The sequence below is a fragment of the Nothobranchius furzeri genome, chromosome 7 (genome assembly GCF_043380555.1).
Source record: "Nothobranchius furzeri strain GRZ-AD chromosome 7, NfurGRZ-RIMD1, whole genome shotgun sequence".
In the NCBI taxonomy this organism is placed as follows: Eukaryota; Metazoa; Chordata; class Actinopteri; order Cyprinodontiformes; family Nothobranchiidae; genus Nothobranchius; species Nothobranchius furzeri.
In genome coordinates, this window is record NC_091747.1 from 77,128,282 (window position 1) to 77,146,247 (window position 17,966).

General features: G+C 45.0%; 1 protein-coding gene across 9 annotated transcripts in view; it reads left to right on the forward strand.

Annotated features, from left to right (window-relative positions):
- Positions 1–17,966, forward strand: part of adgrl3.1 (adhesion G protein-coupled receptor L3.1) — a 253,089-nt gene that overhangs the window by 206,300 nt on the left and 28,823 nt on the right. For all 9 annotated transcript variants that reach the window (XM_015954195.3, XM_015954193.3, XM_015954197.3 and 6 more), the window contains 3 exons: positions 13,415–13,635; positions 16,444–16,510; positions 17,436–17,527. In XM_015954195.3, the coding sequence (XP_015809681.1) occupies positions 13,415–13,635; positions 16,444–16,510; positions 17,436–17,527 (380 nt within the window). The remainder of the gene's footprint in view (positions 1–13,414; positions 13,636–16,443; positions 16,511–17,435; positions 17,528–17,966) is intronic.

Below are 17,966 nucleotides of genomic sequence, written 5' to 3' on the forward strand. Positions count from 1 at the left end.
TAACGGTAACAATTTTCGATACTTTTGAGTGTTTAATCTTTTTAATTCTCTTTTATAATTAAATATATTTTTTTCTCAATATATAACCATATTTGATAAATATCACGATAAATAACATACAACTGTTTGTATTTTAACATCGTCCTTGTAGTTTTATAAGCTGATAATTAAACTGAAGCAAACATCTTTACTGTGAACTAAATTTACTGTGTATCTTCATTCCTTTTGCCGTCTTTTTTCATTTGATTTTTCCTACTGGGAAGTTAGAATTTCCGAGGAGAAAGCAAACGCACCATTAGCTGATAACAATGGTGGCAATAGAAGCTAACATATCAAGCTAACGTTATCTTAAACAGTTTGTTTAGCTGCTGGAGCAGATTTAAACGATGATGCCTCACACTTAGATCGTTGTCGCTGGTTTCATCTTCACCCAATCACCCGTCGCATTTAGTAAAGTGAAGCCAAACTTTAGAGCGCGTTCATGCTTTTCTAGTCGGAATTTCGGAGTTCCGAGGAGAAAGCAAACGCACCATTAGCGAAACGGAAGCTAACAAATCAAGCTAACGTTATCTTAAACATTTTATTTACCTACCGGAGCAGATTAAGATGACGATGTCTCACTTAGATCGTTGTCGCTGGTTTCATCATCACCCAGTTACCCATCACATTTAGTGAAGTGGACCCAAGCTTTAGCGTGTGTTCTTTCTACCACGCTGCTCTGTTTACAACTCGCTCGCAGCGACCGACGACATAACGCACTTGCGCATGCGCAGCTGTCTTGGCAAGTTCTCGTTATGAAGTACGGGTTCCGAAACGAGGCACCATTTGAAATGCAGTGAATCGGTGCTCAGTCGGTACTGTGGAATTTGATCGGTACCTTAAAAAGTACCGAATTCGGTGCCCATCCCTACCTGCCAGACTCCTCCTCTGTTTAATTCTGCACAGAGAAAGGGTCTGGGAACTCTCCTATTCAAATAACCCCACCCCCTGAGAATTCTAACCGAGCCAATCAGTGCTGAGTATCGTACGTCACACACCATAACACCGAGTTTGTCATGAACATGGCGACTGAAGCGGAGTTCGCTGCGGCTCTTTCCTCTGTTCTAAATGACTTGTATGTCTTTAAAACAACAAGTAGAAGTGCTAAAAGCCTTTCTGCTAAAGATGTTTGCGCTGTCGCCAGACGCCATTTTTCACTACAGCTAAAAAACTACAGCGTGGTGGACGTCACACACAGCGACGCTTAGTTTCTCATAAACAACGAAGACAGCGGTGGATTTCACTGCGACTCTTTCCTCTGTTCTAAATGACTTGAATGTCTTAAAACCACAACAAGTAGAAGCGCTAAAAGCCTTTCTTCTAAAGAAAAAATGATGTTTATGCGTCAGCATTTCCGTCTTTTTTCTGATTGGTTATTTTTGAGCTGCCTAGTCCCGCCCCTCACGTGCCCCTCTGCCTGTGAGTTACCAGACTCTTTCTCTGTGCAGAATTAAACAGAGGACGAGTCTGGCAGGCCAGGCTAGCACGCCAGAGCTTCAAAAGTCCCTCTTTGAGGCCAGAATTTAATTGATAACTCTTTTAAATTCTCAGTGCATGTAACTCTTGTGTTTTTGTTTCGCTGTAAGCTGTTTGAATCATTATGAGTTGTACGTCCTGTGGGGAAGAATTGCTGAAGGCGACCCCCCCCCCCCCCCCCCCCATCCATTGGTGCACTGGAACAGCTGCAGGTCCTGCCGTCCTGCTGAGGGTTTTCTAGAGAAAACGTTCCAGCTGCAGACAGCCTGCTAGGATGTGTGTCCTGACAGTGATGCGTTGCCTTTGTTTGTGTGGGAGGGATCATGTTTCTTTGTGTATATTTGTGCGTTTTGTTCTCTCGTTAATTACTGGCGACTGTTTTTGACCTCCATTAACATCTTCAGCTCGCAGTCGGTTAAGCCGGTTATTCCAGGAGGAAAACTTAATGACTTTTCATAAGCAACCACGTATTCTTTTCTTTTCTTTTCTTTTTTTACCATTGTTTTACCGTGTGTGTGTGTGTGTGTGTGTGTGTGTGTCCATGTATGTTCCTGCCTGTGTGTGTCAAAGTGTCACTGTGTGATCATTAGAACTGGAAATGAGTGACTCCCCCGCCCCCTAAACTCGTTGTCTCACCGACATGAATCGTCTCTCACTGCCAATTCCTTCATTGGAGAAATCTGTCTGTAAGATTTTCCATTCAGTGATTTAAGAGCGACTCTTTAAATTAAAACTCTGCCATCAACCTACCTGCCTACCAAATCTCACCGCTCTTGCTTTCTTAAGCTAGCTGTTTTAATGCGGTTGTCGGTTTGATGCTGCTCTATTATTTATTTGTGTTTTGGGTCTTTGTTTCTTTTATTCTCCGCAGGTTGAATATTAACCTGCTTTCACTGTGAATATATGAGAATATGTAACTTTTATAAGTTACGAAAATTACTACGAGAAATAATCATGCAAACTTTATATTTTTTGCACCATAAAATTTTCATTATCCACACTGAAGTTACTTTTGTTCTTTTCTCCCAGTCGTTGAGATGTGTCAGATTTTATGTGTGCTTTGTCTTTTCTGGTGCAAAGCTGCTGAGTCATTTCAGCTGCAATCCCCTGTACTTCGCCCATCCTTGGCATTGACAGAAATCATATTGTAGTTTTAACTGTGTTGCCGAGTAACTCTCCCCACTCACCCAGCCGACTCCCGGGCTTTTTTGTCAGGTCCCTTTGAAAGTGCCTCGCTGTCACTTTCTGAAAAGCGGTCAATCGACGGCACAGGCCGCAGCACCAACTTTATGTCTTATAGTTTCTCATTTTTCTTCTTAGCTTGGAGACAATGTGGAAAGTGTGAGGGAGGCTCAGTTAATGTTGCTGCCTCAAAGGGATTTTGAGTCATATTTAACGTTATAGTACACCATGACTGTGTGCTTCTCTCTTTAGGTACTTCTTTGCTTCAAATAATGCTTTTTGGCTCCATGGTCTCCTCGTCACTAAGCAATAATTCACAGATTGTCATGTTTCATCACTAGAATAATAATGTCAATCAAACATTGGGAAGTCATTATTCCATTAATTAAAGTTCTTTGAGATAAACTGGAGTTGACCAGAATTAGTATCAACAGGCCAGAAATGTGTAAGAATTGGAAAACTAGCATCTGCCTTCAAAACCAGTTGATGCATACTATTTCGTGATAGCTCTAAATACAACACTATTAAGTTCTTCGTCTTCGTCTTCGTCTTCGTCTTCCTCCGCTTATCCGGGTCCGGGTCACGGGGGCAGCATCCCAATTAGGGAGCTCCAGGCCGTCCTCTCCCCGGCCTTGTCCACCAGCTCCTCCGGCAGGACCCCAAGGCGTTCCCGGACCAGATTGGAGATGTAACCTCTCCAACGTGTCCTGGGTCGACCCGGGGGCCTTCTGCCGGCAGGACATGCCCGAAACACCTCCCCGGGGAGGCGTCCAGGAGGCATCCTGACCAGATGCCCAAACCACCTCAACTGGCTCCTTTCGATCCGGAGGAGCAGCGGTTCTACTCCGAGTCCCTCCCGAATGTCCAAGCTCCTCACCCTATCTCTAAGGCTGAGCCCGGCCACCCTACGGAGGAAACTCATTTCGGCCGCTTGTATCCGCGATCTCGTTCTTTCGGTCATTACCCAAAGCTCATGACCATAGGTGAGGATTGGGACGTAGATCGACCGGTAAATCGAGAGCCTGGCTTTCTGGCTCAGCTCCCTCTTCCCCACGACAGATCGGCTCAGCGTCCGCATCACTGCAGACGCCGAACCAATCCGCCTGTCGATCTCCCGATCCCTCCTACCCTCACTCGTGAACAAGACCCCGAGATACTTAAACTCCTCCACTTGAGGTAGGACCTCTCCCCCGACCCGGAGGTGGCAAGCCACCCTTTTCCGGTCGAGAACCATGGTCTCAGATTTGGAGGTGCTGATCCTCATCCCAGCCGCTTCACATTCGGCCGCGAACCTACCCAGCAAGAGCTGAAGGTCAGAGCTGGATGAAGCTAGGAGGACCACATCATCCGCAAAAAGCAGAGACGAGATTCTCCTGCCACCAAACTCGACACACTCCACACCACGGCTGCGTCTAGAAATTCTGTCCATAAAAGTGATGAACAGAACCGGTGACAAAGGGCAGCCCTGGCGGAGTCCAACCCTCACTGGGAACAGGTCCGACTTACTACCGGCTATGCGGACCAAACTCACGCTCCTCTGGTAAAGGGACTGAATGGCCCTTAACAGAAAGCCACCCACCCCATACTCCTGGAGCGTCCCCCACAGGGTGCCCCTGGGGACACGGTCATAAGCCTTCCCCAAATCCACAAAGCACATGTGGATTGGTTGGGCAAACTCCCATGCCCCCTCCATCACCCTTGCAAGGGTATAGAGCTGGTCCACAGTTCCACGGCCAGGACGAAAACCACATTGCTCCTCCTCTATCTGAGATTCAACTATCGATCGGACCCTCCTCTCCAGTACCTTGGCGTAGACCTTTCCAGGGAGGCTGAGGAGTGTGATCCCCCTATAGTTGGAACACACCCTCAGGTCACCCTTCTTAAAGATGGGGACCACCACCCCGGTCCTCCACTCCCTAGGAACTGCCCCCGATGACCACGCAATGTTGTAGAGACGTGTCAACCATGACAGCCCTACAACATCCATAGCCTTGAGATACCCAGGACGAACCTCATCCGCCCCCGGGGCTCCGCCGCTGTGTAGTTGTTTGACTACCTCAGCAACTTCTGCCCCCGAGATCGGACAGTCCATCCCCAGGCCTCCCAGCTCTGGTTCCTCCTCGGAATGCGCATTGGTGGGATTGAGGAGCTCCTCAAAGTATTCCTTCCACCGTCCGACTATAGCCTCAGTTGACGTCAGCAGCTCCCCATCCCCACTGTAAACAGTGTGAGCGAGTTGCTGCCTTCCTCTCCTGAGGCGCCGGACAGTTTGCCAGAACCTCTTTGGAGCCGATCGATAGTCTTTCTCCATGGCCTCACCAAACTCCTCCCACGCCCGAGATTTTGCCTCGGCAACTGCCACTGCTGCACCCCGCTTGGCTATCCGGTACCTGTCTGCTGCCTCCGGAGACCCACAGACCAGCCATGCCCTGTAGGCCTCCTTCTTCAGCCTGACGGCTCCCCGAACCTCTGGTGTCCACCAGCGGGTACGGGGGTTGCCACCACGACTGGCACCGGCCACCTTACGACCACAGCTAGCAACAGCCGCCTCGACAATCGCAGAGTGGAACAAGGCCCACTCGGACTCAATGTCCCCCACTGCTCTCGGGACGTGGTCAAAGCTCTGCCGGAGGTGGGAGTTGAAGACCTTCTTGACAGGTTCTTCTGCCAGGCGTTCCCAGCAGACCCTCACTATGCGTTTGGGTCTGCCAGGTCTACGCGGCATGTTCCCTTGCCATCTGAACCAACTCACCACCAGGTGGTGATCAGTTGACAGCTCCGCCCCTCTCTTCACTTGGGTGTCCAAAACATATGGCCGCAGGTCAGATGATACGACTACAAAATCTATCATCGACCTGTGACCTAGGCTGCCCTGGTACCAAGTGTACCGGTGGGCATCCTTATGTTCGAACATGGTGTTCGTTATGGCCAAACTGCGGCTTGCACAGAAGTCCAATAACAAAACACCGCTCGAGTTCAGATTAGGTGGGCCGTTCCTCCCAATCACACCCCTCCAGGTCAAGCTGTCATTGCCCACGTGAGCATTGAAGTCCCCCAGCAGGACAATGGAGTCCCCTGATGGAGCACTATCTAGCACTCGTCCCAGGGACTCCAAAAAGGGTGGGTACTCTGAACTGATATTTGGCCCATAAGCACAAACAACAGTCAGGACCCGTTCCCCGACCCGAAGGCGCAAGGAAGCTACCCTCTTATACACCGGGGTAAACCCCAACACACAGGCAGAGAGTCTCGGGGCTAACAAAAAGCCAACCCCAGCCCTCCGCCTCTCACCCGGAGCAATTCCAGCAAAGTAGAGTGTCCAACCCCTCTCCAGGTCTCGGGTTCCAGAGCCAATGCAATGTGTCGAGGTGAGTCCGACTATATCTAGCCGGTACCGCTCAACCTCTGCCACAAGCTCCGGCTCCTTCCCCGCCAGCGAGGTGACGTTCCATGTCCCAAAAACTAGTTTTCTTGTCCGGGGATTGGACCGCCAAGGCTCCCGCCTTGGTCTGCCACCCGATTCGCATTGCACCGGACCCTTCATGTTCCTCCTGCGGGTGGTGGGTCCACAGTTGGACGAGCCCATGTATCTGGTTCGGGCTGGGCCCGGCCGGGCCCCATGGGCACAAGCCCGGCCACCAGGCGCTCGCTCACGGGCCCCAACCCCAGGCCTGGCTCCAGGGTGGGACCCCGGTAACCCTCCGGGCCGGGTACTCCGACTCTTCGTTTTAACCGCCATGAAAGATCCTTCGGACCGTTCTTTGTCTCACCCTTCACCTAAGACCAATTTGTCATGGGAGACCCTACCAGGGGCACTAAGTGCCCCAGACAACATAGCTCCTAGGATCATTAGGGCACTCAAACTCCTCCACCACGATAAGGTGACGGTTCAAGGAGGACTATTAAGTTCTACCATGCTAATGGTATAAACATGGTACTCTTGAGAGGGCATCGGCGATCACATTGTCTGCTCCTTTTTTATGTTGTATGTCCAGGTTGTATTCCTGGGCCAGTAATTTCTCAAGGGTTGTAACATAAGTGGGGGCTCATCCGGGATTTCTGTTTATTTATTTTTTTTTATTATATGTTTATTGAAAGAAGAAAACAACAGTACTTGCAATTACCAAAATACAATTAACCATTCTTCATTTTTTCTAGGTAAATAACAACAATCAGACAGAACAACAAAAAAAAAAGGGGGGGGGGACAAGACAATTAGACAAAAAAACCATACCAAAAAAAAAAAACAAAGCCCCCCCCCCCCCCCCCCGTCCCACGCAGATCAACACAACCGTCAAACATATTACCGGAATATAACAATAACAGAAGTACAATTAAACAGGTAATACCTCTAAACTAGTAAAATAAGAGATAAAGGGTTGCCACTTATGAAAAAAACTGGCCGTGCACCCTCTCAGCGTATATTTAATTTTTTCAAGTTTTAAAAAAAACATGACATCTTTAAGCCACTGGGAAACAGTAGGACACTTAGCAGACTTCCAATGTAACAATATCAAACGTCTCGCTAATAAGGATGTGAAGGCAATGATATCCTTTTGTGTGGAGTCCAGTATAAGTGAGCGGTCAGGAATCCCGAATACCGCAATCAGAGGACAAGGATGAAGAGTTACCCCAAGAACAGTTGACATAATAGCAAAATACCCTGTCCAGAAACGTTGTAACTCAGGACACAAAAAAAACATGTGGCTAAGGTGACAAGGAGAACCCTGGCATTTATCACATTTATTTTCCACTTCCGGATACAGTTCAGAAAGTCTAGACTTAGAGAAATGCACCCTATGAATGACCTTAAATTGGATAAGTCCAAGACGAGCGCAGGAGGTGGAAGATCGTACCCTTGCTATAGCCTGTTCCCAAGACTCCTCATGTATTCCAATTCCTAGTTCTCCTTCCCATATATCCCTAAGCTTAACCTTAGAGTGGTTACTAAGAGACAGAATAGCATCATAAAGTTTCGAAATGGTTCCTCTGTGATGAGGAATAAAATTTAACATAGTTTCCCACCTCTGTTCTGGAGGTAAAAAGGGGAAATTCGGGAAACACTTGGCAACAAAATTTCGAATTTGAAAATAGCGAAACAAATGGGTAATAGGGAGATTATAACGAGAAGACAAATTGGGAAAACTATCGAACACACCATCCACATATAAATGTTTAAACTGTCCTATACCCTTGTCACACCACACTGAGAATGTCGTGTCCAAAAGTGAAGGGGGAAACAAATGATTGTTGGTTAGAGGACCCGAAGAGGATGGCATTACAAAATTATTGTGTCGTCTAAACTGAAACCAGATTTTGAGTGTGTTAAGAACCACCGGATTATCAGTATACAAAGAGGGTTTTACGGGTAAAGAGGAATAGAGCAAAGCTGGTAGAGAGGAGCCCTTACATGATAATAGCTCCAATTTACACCACGAGGAACCAGAAGATTTTAGCCAGTAGCAGAGTTTTTGAATGTGAGCGGCCCAGTAATAAGCTAGAAAATTAGGTAATGCAAGTCCTCCACTAAATCTGCATTGCTGCAGCAACGTTTTAGAAACCCTAGGCGGCTTCCCTCCCCAAATAAAAGAACCAATAATCTTGTCCAGTGAAGCAAAGAAATGTTTAGGCAAAAATAAGGGAATTGAGTGAAATAAAAATAAAAATTTTGGTAGGATGTTCATTTTAATGACATTAATCTTACCGATTAAAGAAAGCGGGAGATTACCCCATCTTTGAATATCAAATGTGATCCTAGATAAAAGAGGAGACAAATTTGCTGATTTAAGGCCAGATAGAGAGCGAGTCACGTTAACCCCTAAGTACTTAAACCCAGAGGGACTAAGACGAAAGGGTAGATCGGACTGTTGGAGTTGACGTGCTGCCGTATTAACCGGAAAACACTCACTTTTCCCTAAATTTAATTTATAACCTGAAAACGAGCTGAAGTTCTCCAGAATACTTAAAACAGCAGGAATGGAGCGAGCAGGGTCAGTCATATATAATAACAAGTCATCCGCATACAATGATACTTTATGTGTAATTCCATTACGGGGGATTCCCTTGAATACAGAAGAAGATCTTAATGTAATGGACAGCGGCTCGATGGCAATGGCAAAGAGTAAAGGTGACAAAGGGCAACCTTGACGACAACCACGACCCAGCGCAAAATAATCAGAATAAACATCATTAGTATGAACACTGGCTTTAGGGGATGAATAAAGAAGCTGAATCCAAGAAGTGAATTTATCACCAAAACCAAATTTCTTCAAAACTGCAAACAAGTATTCCCACTCCACCCTATCGAAAGCCTTTTCAGCATCTAAAGAAATCACAAGTTCAGGAAGTTGAGATAGATGCTTTGAGTAAATAACGTTAAAGAGTGTACGGGTATTAAAAAATAATTGCCGTCCCTTTATAAAGCCATTCTGCTCTTCGGAGATAATTTGAGGAAGCACATCCTCAAGGCGAGACGCAATTACTTTAGCCAATACCTTTGCATCGGCATTAAGCAGAGATAATGGCCTGTAAGAATTACAGGAAGTTGGGTCCTTGTCATTTTTAAGAAGGAGCGCTATGGTGGCCTGCGTGAAAGTAGGAGGTAATGAACCTGATTCCAAGGACTCGTTAAACACAGACAAAAGCAAAGGTGCCAGTTTACCAATAAATGTTTTATAAAATTCAATAGGAAACCCATCCGGGCCTGGGGCTTTATTAGACTGCATAGCTGTAATAGCTTTTAATACTTCATCAGCAGATAGTGGGGAGTCCAGTTGCCCGGCCTTATGAGTACCGATAACCGGGTTTGAAAGAGACTGAAGAAATTCATTCATTTTAGCTTTATCCGTGGGAAATTCTGACTTGTACAACAAAGAGTAAAATGCTTTAAAGATAGAATTAATTTCCAAAGGATCTGTAGTAATATTATCATAAGAGTTTTTAATACCAGGTATCACACGTGAAGAGGCCTGACGTCGTAACTGATGCGCCAACAAGCGATTAGCCTTGTCACCGTATTCATAATATGAGCCATGACTGCGTAGTAATAAGTGCTCAGCCTCTTTGGTTGACATAAGATCAAATTCGGCTTGCAAATCAAGGCGCTGCTTGAGTAATTCTGGAGAAGGATTCAGTGCATAACTTTGATCAAAGTTACTAATTGCCACCGTAAGTTCTTTAAGCCTGGCATTAATCTTTTTATTAGTACGTACAGAATAAGAAATAATTTGACCTCTCAAATAGCATTTAAGAGTCTCCCACAGCAGAGAATATGAAACAGAATCATCCCGATTAAACAACAAGAACTCGTCAATAGAGCTTGAAATAAATTCACAACATTCTTTATCAGCCAAAAGGAGAGAATTAAATCTCCAAAGAGGAGGACTACGTTTATATGTAGAGAGTTGAACATCTAATAGCAGAGGAGAGTGATCAGATATTACAATACCAGAATAGTCGGAGTTAGTAACACATGAATTGAGAGTTCTATCGATGAAAAAATAATCAATCCTGGAATAAGATTGGTGGACCTGGGAGAAAAACGAAAATTTTTTGATTGTAGGGTTGCGAAGTCTCCATGGATCAACAAGGTCATTCTGTATCATAAAATCTGAAAATGTTTTAGACATAGATGATGGAGTCAAATTACGAGGACCAGAACGATCCAAGCTTGGAACAAAAACACAATTCAGATCACCACCAAAAATAAGCAAATGTGTATTCAGAAAGGGGATGTTACTTAGTAATTTATTAGCGAATTCAGCATCATCAAAATTCGGGGCATATACGTTTACCAACAAAACCTTTTTCTGCATTAGGGTGCCAGCAACAATTATGTATCTACCGTTCCCATCAGCGATAACATTGGTCGAAGAGAATTTAACTTTCTTATTGATGAGAATGGCCACTCCTCTAGCCTTTGAATTGAAATTTGAATGAAAAACCTGACCTACCCAAGGACAATATAACCTATGTTGATCCTTAATACGGAGATGAGTCTCCTGTAAAAAGGCTATGTCAGAATTCAGACGTTTCAAGTGAGTGAAAACCTTAGATCTCTTAACAGGGTTACCCATACCTCTGATATTCCAACTAATAAACCTAAGAGGCATACCTGACCCAGCAATGCTGGGGTCTATATTACCATTAACCATTCATAAAAAAGGAGAAAGAAAAAGACAAAACCAAGATGCAGGTGGCCATGAAGAGCCAAGTGGGACAGCCCCCCCCCCCCCAACCCCAACACACCCCCAACCCCCCCCCCCCCCCCAACACACCCCAAGTCTCCACAAAACAAAACAAAGGAGACAGCAGTGTACCCCAAAGTAGCAAAAACAATGGTTCACAGAAGTGATTGGACTAACTGGCGTCTAAATACAAGATAAAAGCGAGAGAGGGAACAAGAGAGAGAAAAGAAAAAAAAAGAACCACAACCTCTCGCCAACTTCTCTACAGTATAACAGTGTGCGCTTAACAACATACCACCTAGTCCTTTGAACTCTCTAGAGTATATCATATAATTCAGTCTCATTAGTTAACAATGAAAATAAAAGGAACCAGCACACCAACAGTATAATAACTGGGACAGCGGTCTAAGAAAACAATGCACAGGTGGCGTTAAACCTAACGAGAGCGTGAGCACTTAGTTACATTACAGCATCAAACTAAGAGGCTATTCAGGCTCACCCAGAGATCAAAGTTTTAACATAATCACTTGCCTCTTCTGCTGAGACAAAGTCCCTCTCAACACCCTTGTATGTGATGCGGAGTCGTCCTGGATGAAGCAGGCCGTACCGGACACCTTCAATGCCACGGAGTTGTTGCCTGACCGTGTTGAATGCAGCACGAGCCCGTGCCACCTTGACGGTGTAGTCGGGGAAGATTGAGATGGTTCGGTCTCCAACTTTAATCTGTCGGCGTTCTCTAGCACGTCGTAAAATGTCAACACAATCAGTGTGGTAATGAAACCTGCATATAATAGCTCGTGGTCGGTCGCCAGGTTTAGGTGTAGGCTGGAGGGTCCTGTGTGAACGATCCAAAAGCGGCTCCTTCCTCAGGTCGAATGCTTCTTTTAGCAAGGAGGCTACGGCAGCAGTGGTGGACGTGTCAGGGCCCTCTGGTACTCCTAATATCCTAACATTGTTGCGCCGCGACCTGGACTCCAAGTCTTCACACTTGTTTTCCAGCTTGGCTACATGAGCAGTGAGGCTCTTGATAGTAGTTTTCATCTCAGCAACATCATCAGAGCAAACAGTCAGTGCATGCTCCATCTCCTTGACCGTACCTTTTAGCTCGGACATGGTAGAGTCAATGGCAGCTTTATCGATCGCCAGCTGCGTCTTCACAGCTTGCAGGTCGAACTTAATGGTGGACAAAGCATCACCCAGAGTGTCCTGAAGTTCTTTTTTAAAAATGTCAGCAATATCATTCCTCAACGAAGCAAGCAACTCGACCTTGAGAGCCTCGATATCAGGGTTAGCTTGGCTCAAGGGAAACTTTGCCGGAGACGGCGGCTCACTCGAGGGTGTGGCCGCGGTTTGCAAACCAAGCTTCAGTTGTGTTTGAGTAGCATTGCGGGTTTTTACATTTTTTGCTGCCATTTTATGCCGAGCCGATTAAAACGTCCCAACAAAATAATTCAAAAATCAGAATTAGGACAAGAAATATGGTCAAAAAAGCGCAAAGGAATATCAATTTAATCGAAGTCGGCAGGAGCTCCCAGACTCGCGTCCTACTCCATCGTCTCTGATCATAAACCCGGGATTTCTGTTTAGAAAAATGATGCGTTTTAACATTTAATTTGGTTTATGCAAACAATTTTTCATAAATCTTTATATTCCATATTTTTAAGTTGGAATAAATATTGAGAAATGCATGCTGGGACTGATTCATGGATGCACCAGAAGTGCTGCAGCTGTTGGTGATACTCATACTCGTAAACAGCAGTGAAGGAAAACGTTGATGGAAGTTTATTTGCACAAATCATGATGAATTTTAGGAGGTTGGAGCTATTTTGAGATGTAGCAACACTATTTGGTTTTAGCAGCATTTTGACTAGCCTTTAGCTCATCAGTCATGTTGGAACAAAATCATGCATGCCTTTAAGTAAATTCAAAATGGCCGAAAACCTGTGTATAGGGTAACAACATCCCTTAAAGCCACATGAGCGTTGTTTTGTGCCTGTTTTGGGTTGTTGTGTTTTTTTTTTTTTTTGTTTTTATGTTTGTTAGCTTGTTTTTTCTTATTTTTTTTGTTTTGGGTTTTTTTTTGGGGGGGGGGGGGTATCTAAATTGACTTTGTTTAGCACGTTTTGACTTCTGTTTCAGATCTTTTTTTTTTCTTAATATTTTTTTAATGTAATAGTTTACTAACTTCAGCAAGTTTCCAAGTGTCTGAGTTGATTTTGGATCATTTAAAACTTCTCTTTTTTCTCAAATTTTTTTAACTGACAATTTCAGGGAATATCAGTTTTATTTCTTGTAAATGCCTTTAAGTAATAAAATATTCACTTTTTTATTTAGATTTCTGACTTTCAAACATTCAAGCCTATCCTTAGTTTTTCAGTGGAAATAAAAAATATTTCTTAATTTCTTAGATCTCAGCTGTGGCTCTCAAACATTCTTGTGCACAGCCAGTACTGATATTTTTCCCGTTCTCTTTAACTGAATATTTTATGTGTGTTTTAACAAAATTTGGTTTGTTTTCCTTCCTTCACCAGATCGTCTGTGCAGTCTTTGCAGCCCTGCTCCATTTCTTCTTCTTGGCAGCGTTCACCTGGATGTTCTTGGAAGGGGTGCAGCTCTACATCATGCTGGTCGAGGTGTTTGAGAGTGAACACTCCAGGACTAAGTACTTCTACCTGGCAGGATACGGAGTGCCAGCTGTCATAGTGGCCGTCTCTGCTGCCGTGGACTATAGGAGCTACGGCACCGACCAAGTGTAAGGATGGCGGCGAAGGATGGGATGATGGGGAAAAAAAACAGGGAAAGAGAGGGAGATGAGTCTGGAGTGCCTGCTGTCATTTTGGCTGTGTCTGCCACAGTGGACTCTGCAAGCTTTGGCACTTCTCAAGAGTCAATACAGAGAGGTTGAGAGGGATGAAAAGGAGGAGAGAAGTATGGGGACAAGCAGGAGAGGATCCACCACAGAGCGCCTGCATGAGTGTGACAGCGACAGTGTGTGAATATGGAAGGATTTAGCAGGCGGGATGGAGGGAGGAGGGCTGAGCAGGCTGAGGGAGAGAAAAAAGAGTGGTTTAGGAGTGAGAACGGAGGGGGATGATGGAGGAGTCTGTTAGGCCGCGCACACGTCCGCACCGTTTTGCACTCGTGTTTGTTGAAATGAAGCCGGCCTTTGCAGATGGAGCACGTGGAGCTGAAGAATGAGGGCACGCTTACATGCGCAGGGTTGTGCATTCACGCACGCTTGACTCGCTCAGCCCTAGACACTGCAGGACTCCCAAGAAAAGGCAGCCGGCATCTCATTCATATGAAGCATATGCAAAATAAGCAACAACATGAAAAAGCAAAGGAATGAATAGAAAACCCTGTTTCACTCCAGTGACCTGTCCACGCCGCTCATGCCGCCACAGAAAAAGGGCCCACATTTTATTCATCAGAGCAAATGCATAATGAACACATTCCTAACAGAAGCTACTCCTGACACGTCCGTGACCCGTCCTCCATTCTGTGGCCGCATGAAAGATAAATACTACATTAACAATCGGGATCTTGCATTTAATCAAAAAAGGGAGAGAAACTGCTCCTTTTGGATTATTAAATAAAAGCAGGAAGCCACCGGTAAATGATTTACACGCTCACGTTTGCAGCCGCTTCTCAGGGCGTTTGTGGCTGCGAACGTTGCAGCTCCTTGTGTCATCGCAGAGGTTTTAAGATGGGGGGGGGGGGTCGAATTTAGCTGTGTTTAACTATCTAGCTACACCAATCGGGCAGGCCACGTAGATCAATATTTCATTGCGGGGTGATTATTAAAGCATGAAAGTCTGAATGCCAAGTTCTAGATGAATAATCCTGCTGCATGCCATTAGCCAATGGAGCACTGTAGAAAAGTTGAGGGGTTTTATAAAAAGAGAGAAGAAATGATAAATGACTCGGTGAGTTGTAGGAGAAGGGATCAGAGCTTCTCAGATGTAAACGATTCACGTCGTGAAAAAGATTGCTGTTAGAAGTTTTTGGTAATATTGAACCCAAATAGCTTTTAAAGAGCAAGTCAACCGCTACCAGAGTCTAACTCCACTCCCACTTCATGTTTGAAAAATGCAACAAATGTTGTTGCCTGGCAGACCGAGAGGGCGGAGCTGCTAACAAATACACACACACAGGCTCACAACAGCATTGTGACATCATAGTGTACCAGTTTACATCATAGCATACCTCTTAGCCAATAGCGGTGGCAGATTTAAATTAAAATACAGTGCAGAGTTTTTACCTGACAACGGCACAACACTGCCAGTTTTAGGCAGAATATTTAAATTTTAACTAAGATGCACTGAAGTACCAAATTATTGACGACACGTGTCTGCAGCACGATTAGACACTCGTTTATTTAGTTTATCAGCAACAAAAAGTTTATTTGGGGGTGACTTGCTCTTTAAATAATCCCCTGCCTCGTGGCCCTCGCCGATATCAAATGTAATTGACGGGACTATTTTCACTAGAAGTACTTTTCTTTGAAAGCGAGCTCTTTAAAGATGTATTTCTTTTTTCAACGACACCTCTCATCATTTATTGACGTGACCGGCCTGACGAGGATCCGTGCTGCCACTGTTTTTTTTATTCTCCGTTCCCCTCCTCAGTCCCGCTCACATCCCGTAATGAAGGCGGCTATGACTTAGCAAAGGAGCCCTAATGGAGGGTTCTGTGACACAGTCAGGGACCCGTAATGGAGGGCTCACTAATGTGTTGGAAATTGAAAGATTAATAATTCACAAGCAGCTGGTCATGAATCAGCTGGCCGTTTGGCTCCGGCGGTTTCTCTCTGCCACCTTTCTCTAAAACCAGTTGGGCCTGACCTCAGCAGAGGGCACTCTGGGATGTCCTTTCTCTTTTTCTTTCCTTTTACCTCCTGCTTGCTGCGATTTACGAGTGCAGATGTTTTGTAGTAATGTGATTTAGCATACAGTAGTATATATGTCCCCCCGGAGCTAACCTCAGAGTGAGGCACCGCTGGGCGTCTGTGTGTTCGTGAGCAGACATGACACGCCTGCGATCGTGTGCGGCTCTCCTTTGACTTCGCAGCCATTCCCAGACTCCATAAATAGTCTCATGAGCTCCGTAGTCAAATGAGCGGAGTCATGTCATATTTCTGCGACCGCAGGATGTGGTCGTATCATATATCTGAGCCCTAAGGGGGGTGTAAAGGTTTATTTATCACAGGTGCTCATCGCTTCTCTGTGTGATGTATGCTCGAGGTGTGCACATCATCTGTTTCCCTCCAACCTGAACCATCATTTCTGCAGTTTTTTCTTTCTCTTTCACCCAAATTCCTTCCGTCCTCTCTCTATTCTGACACATTTCATCTACTGTACATCTCATAACGCACCTTCTTTGTGTTTTCCACCTTCCCTCTCGTGACCGTGATGCATGTCCTGCCTTGTGACGGTAAATCCTCGCTTGTCTACATCCATCTGTGGGACTGGAGTGAGCTTTTTTAATCCCAACGCACGTGTCTTGTTTTTCCTCTCTGCGTGTTGTCATGCATGATGTCTCTTTATTTTTCTGTCTCCAGATGCTGGCTGCGGCTGGATACATACTTCATTTGGAGCTTCATAGGGCCCGCTACTCTCATCATTATGGTAAGATGCAAACATGTGCCATGACACGACGCTACACGAAGTTACATTAAGGTTTCTGCGTTAATCTCGTACAAGGATCCCCTGAGCTTCTCAGCGGCAGGAGTTAAAATGGAAGGGAACTTTCTGTGTCAACTTAATAATTCCTTTTTGTGGATTAGCTCTCTCGTAGGCACACATTCCTACAAGCTGGGAATCTGCGGAATGGACAGGGAGCACAAATCACTGCGCCTTACACAGATTATGATAATAACTCTGCTCAGTTATGTTGCTGTTGGGCATTTGCTTTGCAGGCTAAGTGCTGCATTTCCTTCTGACACAGATGTTTCACAATAATGCCAATTAAGCACGGCTGTCTGTGAGGTCTTTTATAAAGAGACTCAGAATGTGTTTCAGCAGTCGGCTCTGAAAAGACCCCTTGAATTGCTAAAAGGAGACAGAGAATGACATAAAAAGAGGCGTTTGACCCAAACAGAATGAAACAATGAGATTGGTTCCCAGTCGCCTGGACACAGGCGCTCTGTAGTCAGCTGAGGAACACGCATCGCTGTCGCCGATCGAGCTGGAGGAGAAACAACGCTGTTATGACCTGCAACAATCGGTGACAACCTCCGAGACCCAGCACAGCATCCAGGCAGTCATTACTAAGCCACCCTATCGAGCAGGCCGATCGAAAACACAGCGTCCGTAAGAACTGGGCTTCTATTGTTGCAGTGATCATTTAGAAATGTAGCGACTGCTTTATTATGCCTGAAGCTCGGGTTGCAGTTATTTTGAGCACATGGTGGACTGTTGATGGTTGGCTGATACCGTGCTCCGAAGCTAGTTACACGTGGAAGGAAAAAATAAAATGTTGTTTGAGTTGTTTTGTTGTCTTTAGGTTGCGCTGCTGCAGAAATAAATGTGTGTGTTTCTGTTTGTGTTGCAGCTGAACGTGATCTTCCTCGGCATCGCGCTGTACAAGATGTTCCATCACACGGCCATCCTCAAACCAGACTCCGGGTGTCTGGACAACATCAAGTGAGTTTCTGTGTTTATACCCACGAGTTCCTGCACCACTGTTCCTGGTTTTGTGAGAGTATGTAAATATTTGTGTAAAATGTGCTTTTATTTTTCCACAAGAAAAAAAATGTGTCTCACCTCTGCTATCTTGTCGTTTCGGGAAAAAAGGATGGAAAATGTGACCCTTTAAAATAGCGGGTTAATAGTGGGTTTCATAGAAAAATAAAATGTATTAGGCGTAAAAGCTTATACAGTGATCCCTCGTTTATCGCGGTAGATGCTTTACAGTACAGTACTATATTGAATTATCGTATGATCACATTCTCTTTTTGTGGGCAAAACTCAAGAAAAAATTTTTTTACTTGGTTTTTTTTATAGTTTTATTACAAAAAGTGCATTTTATGATGAAATTGATGAAAAAAACAGGAATTTCTTGATATTTCGCATAGAAAAATAC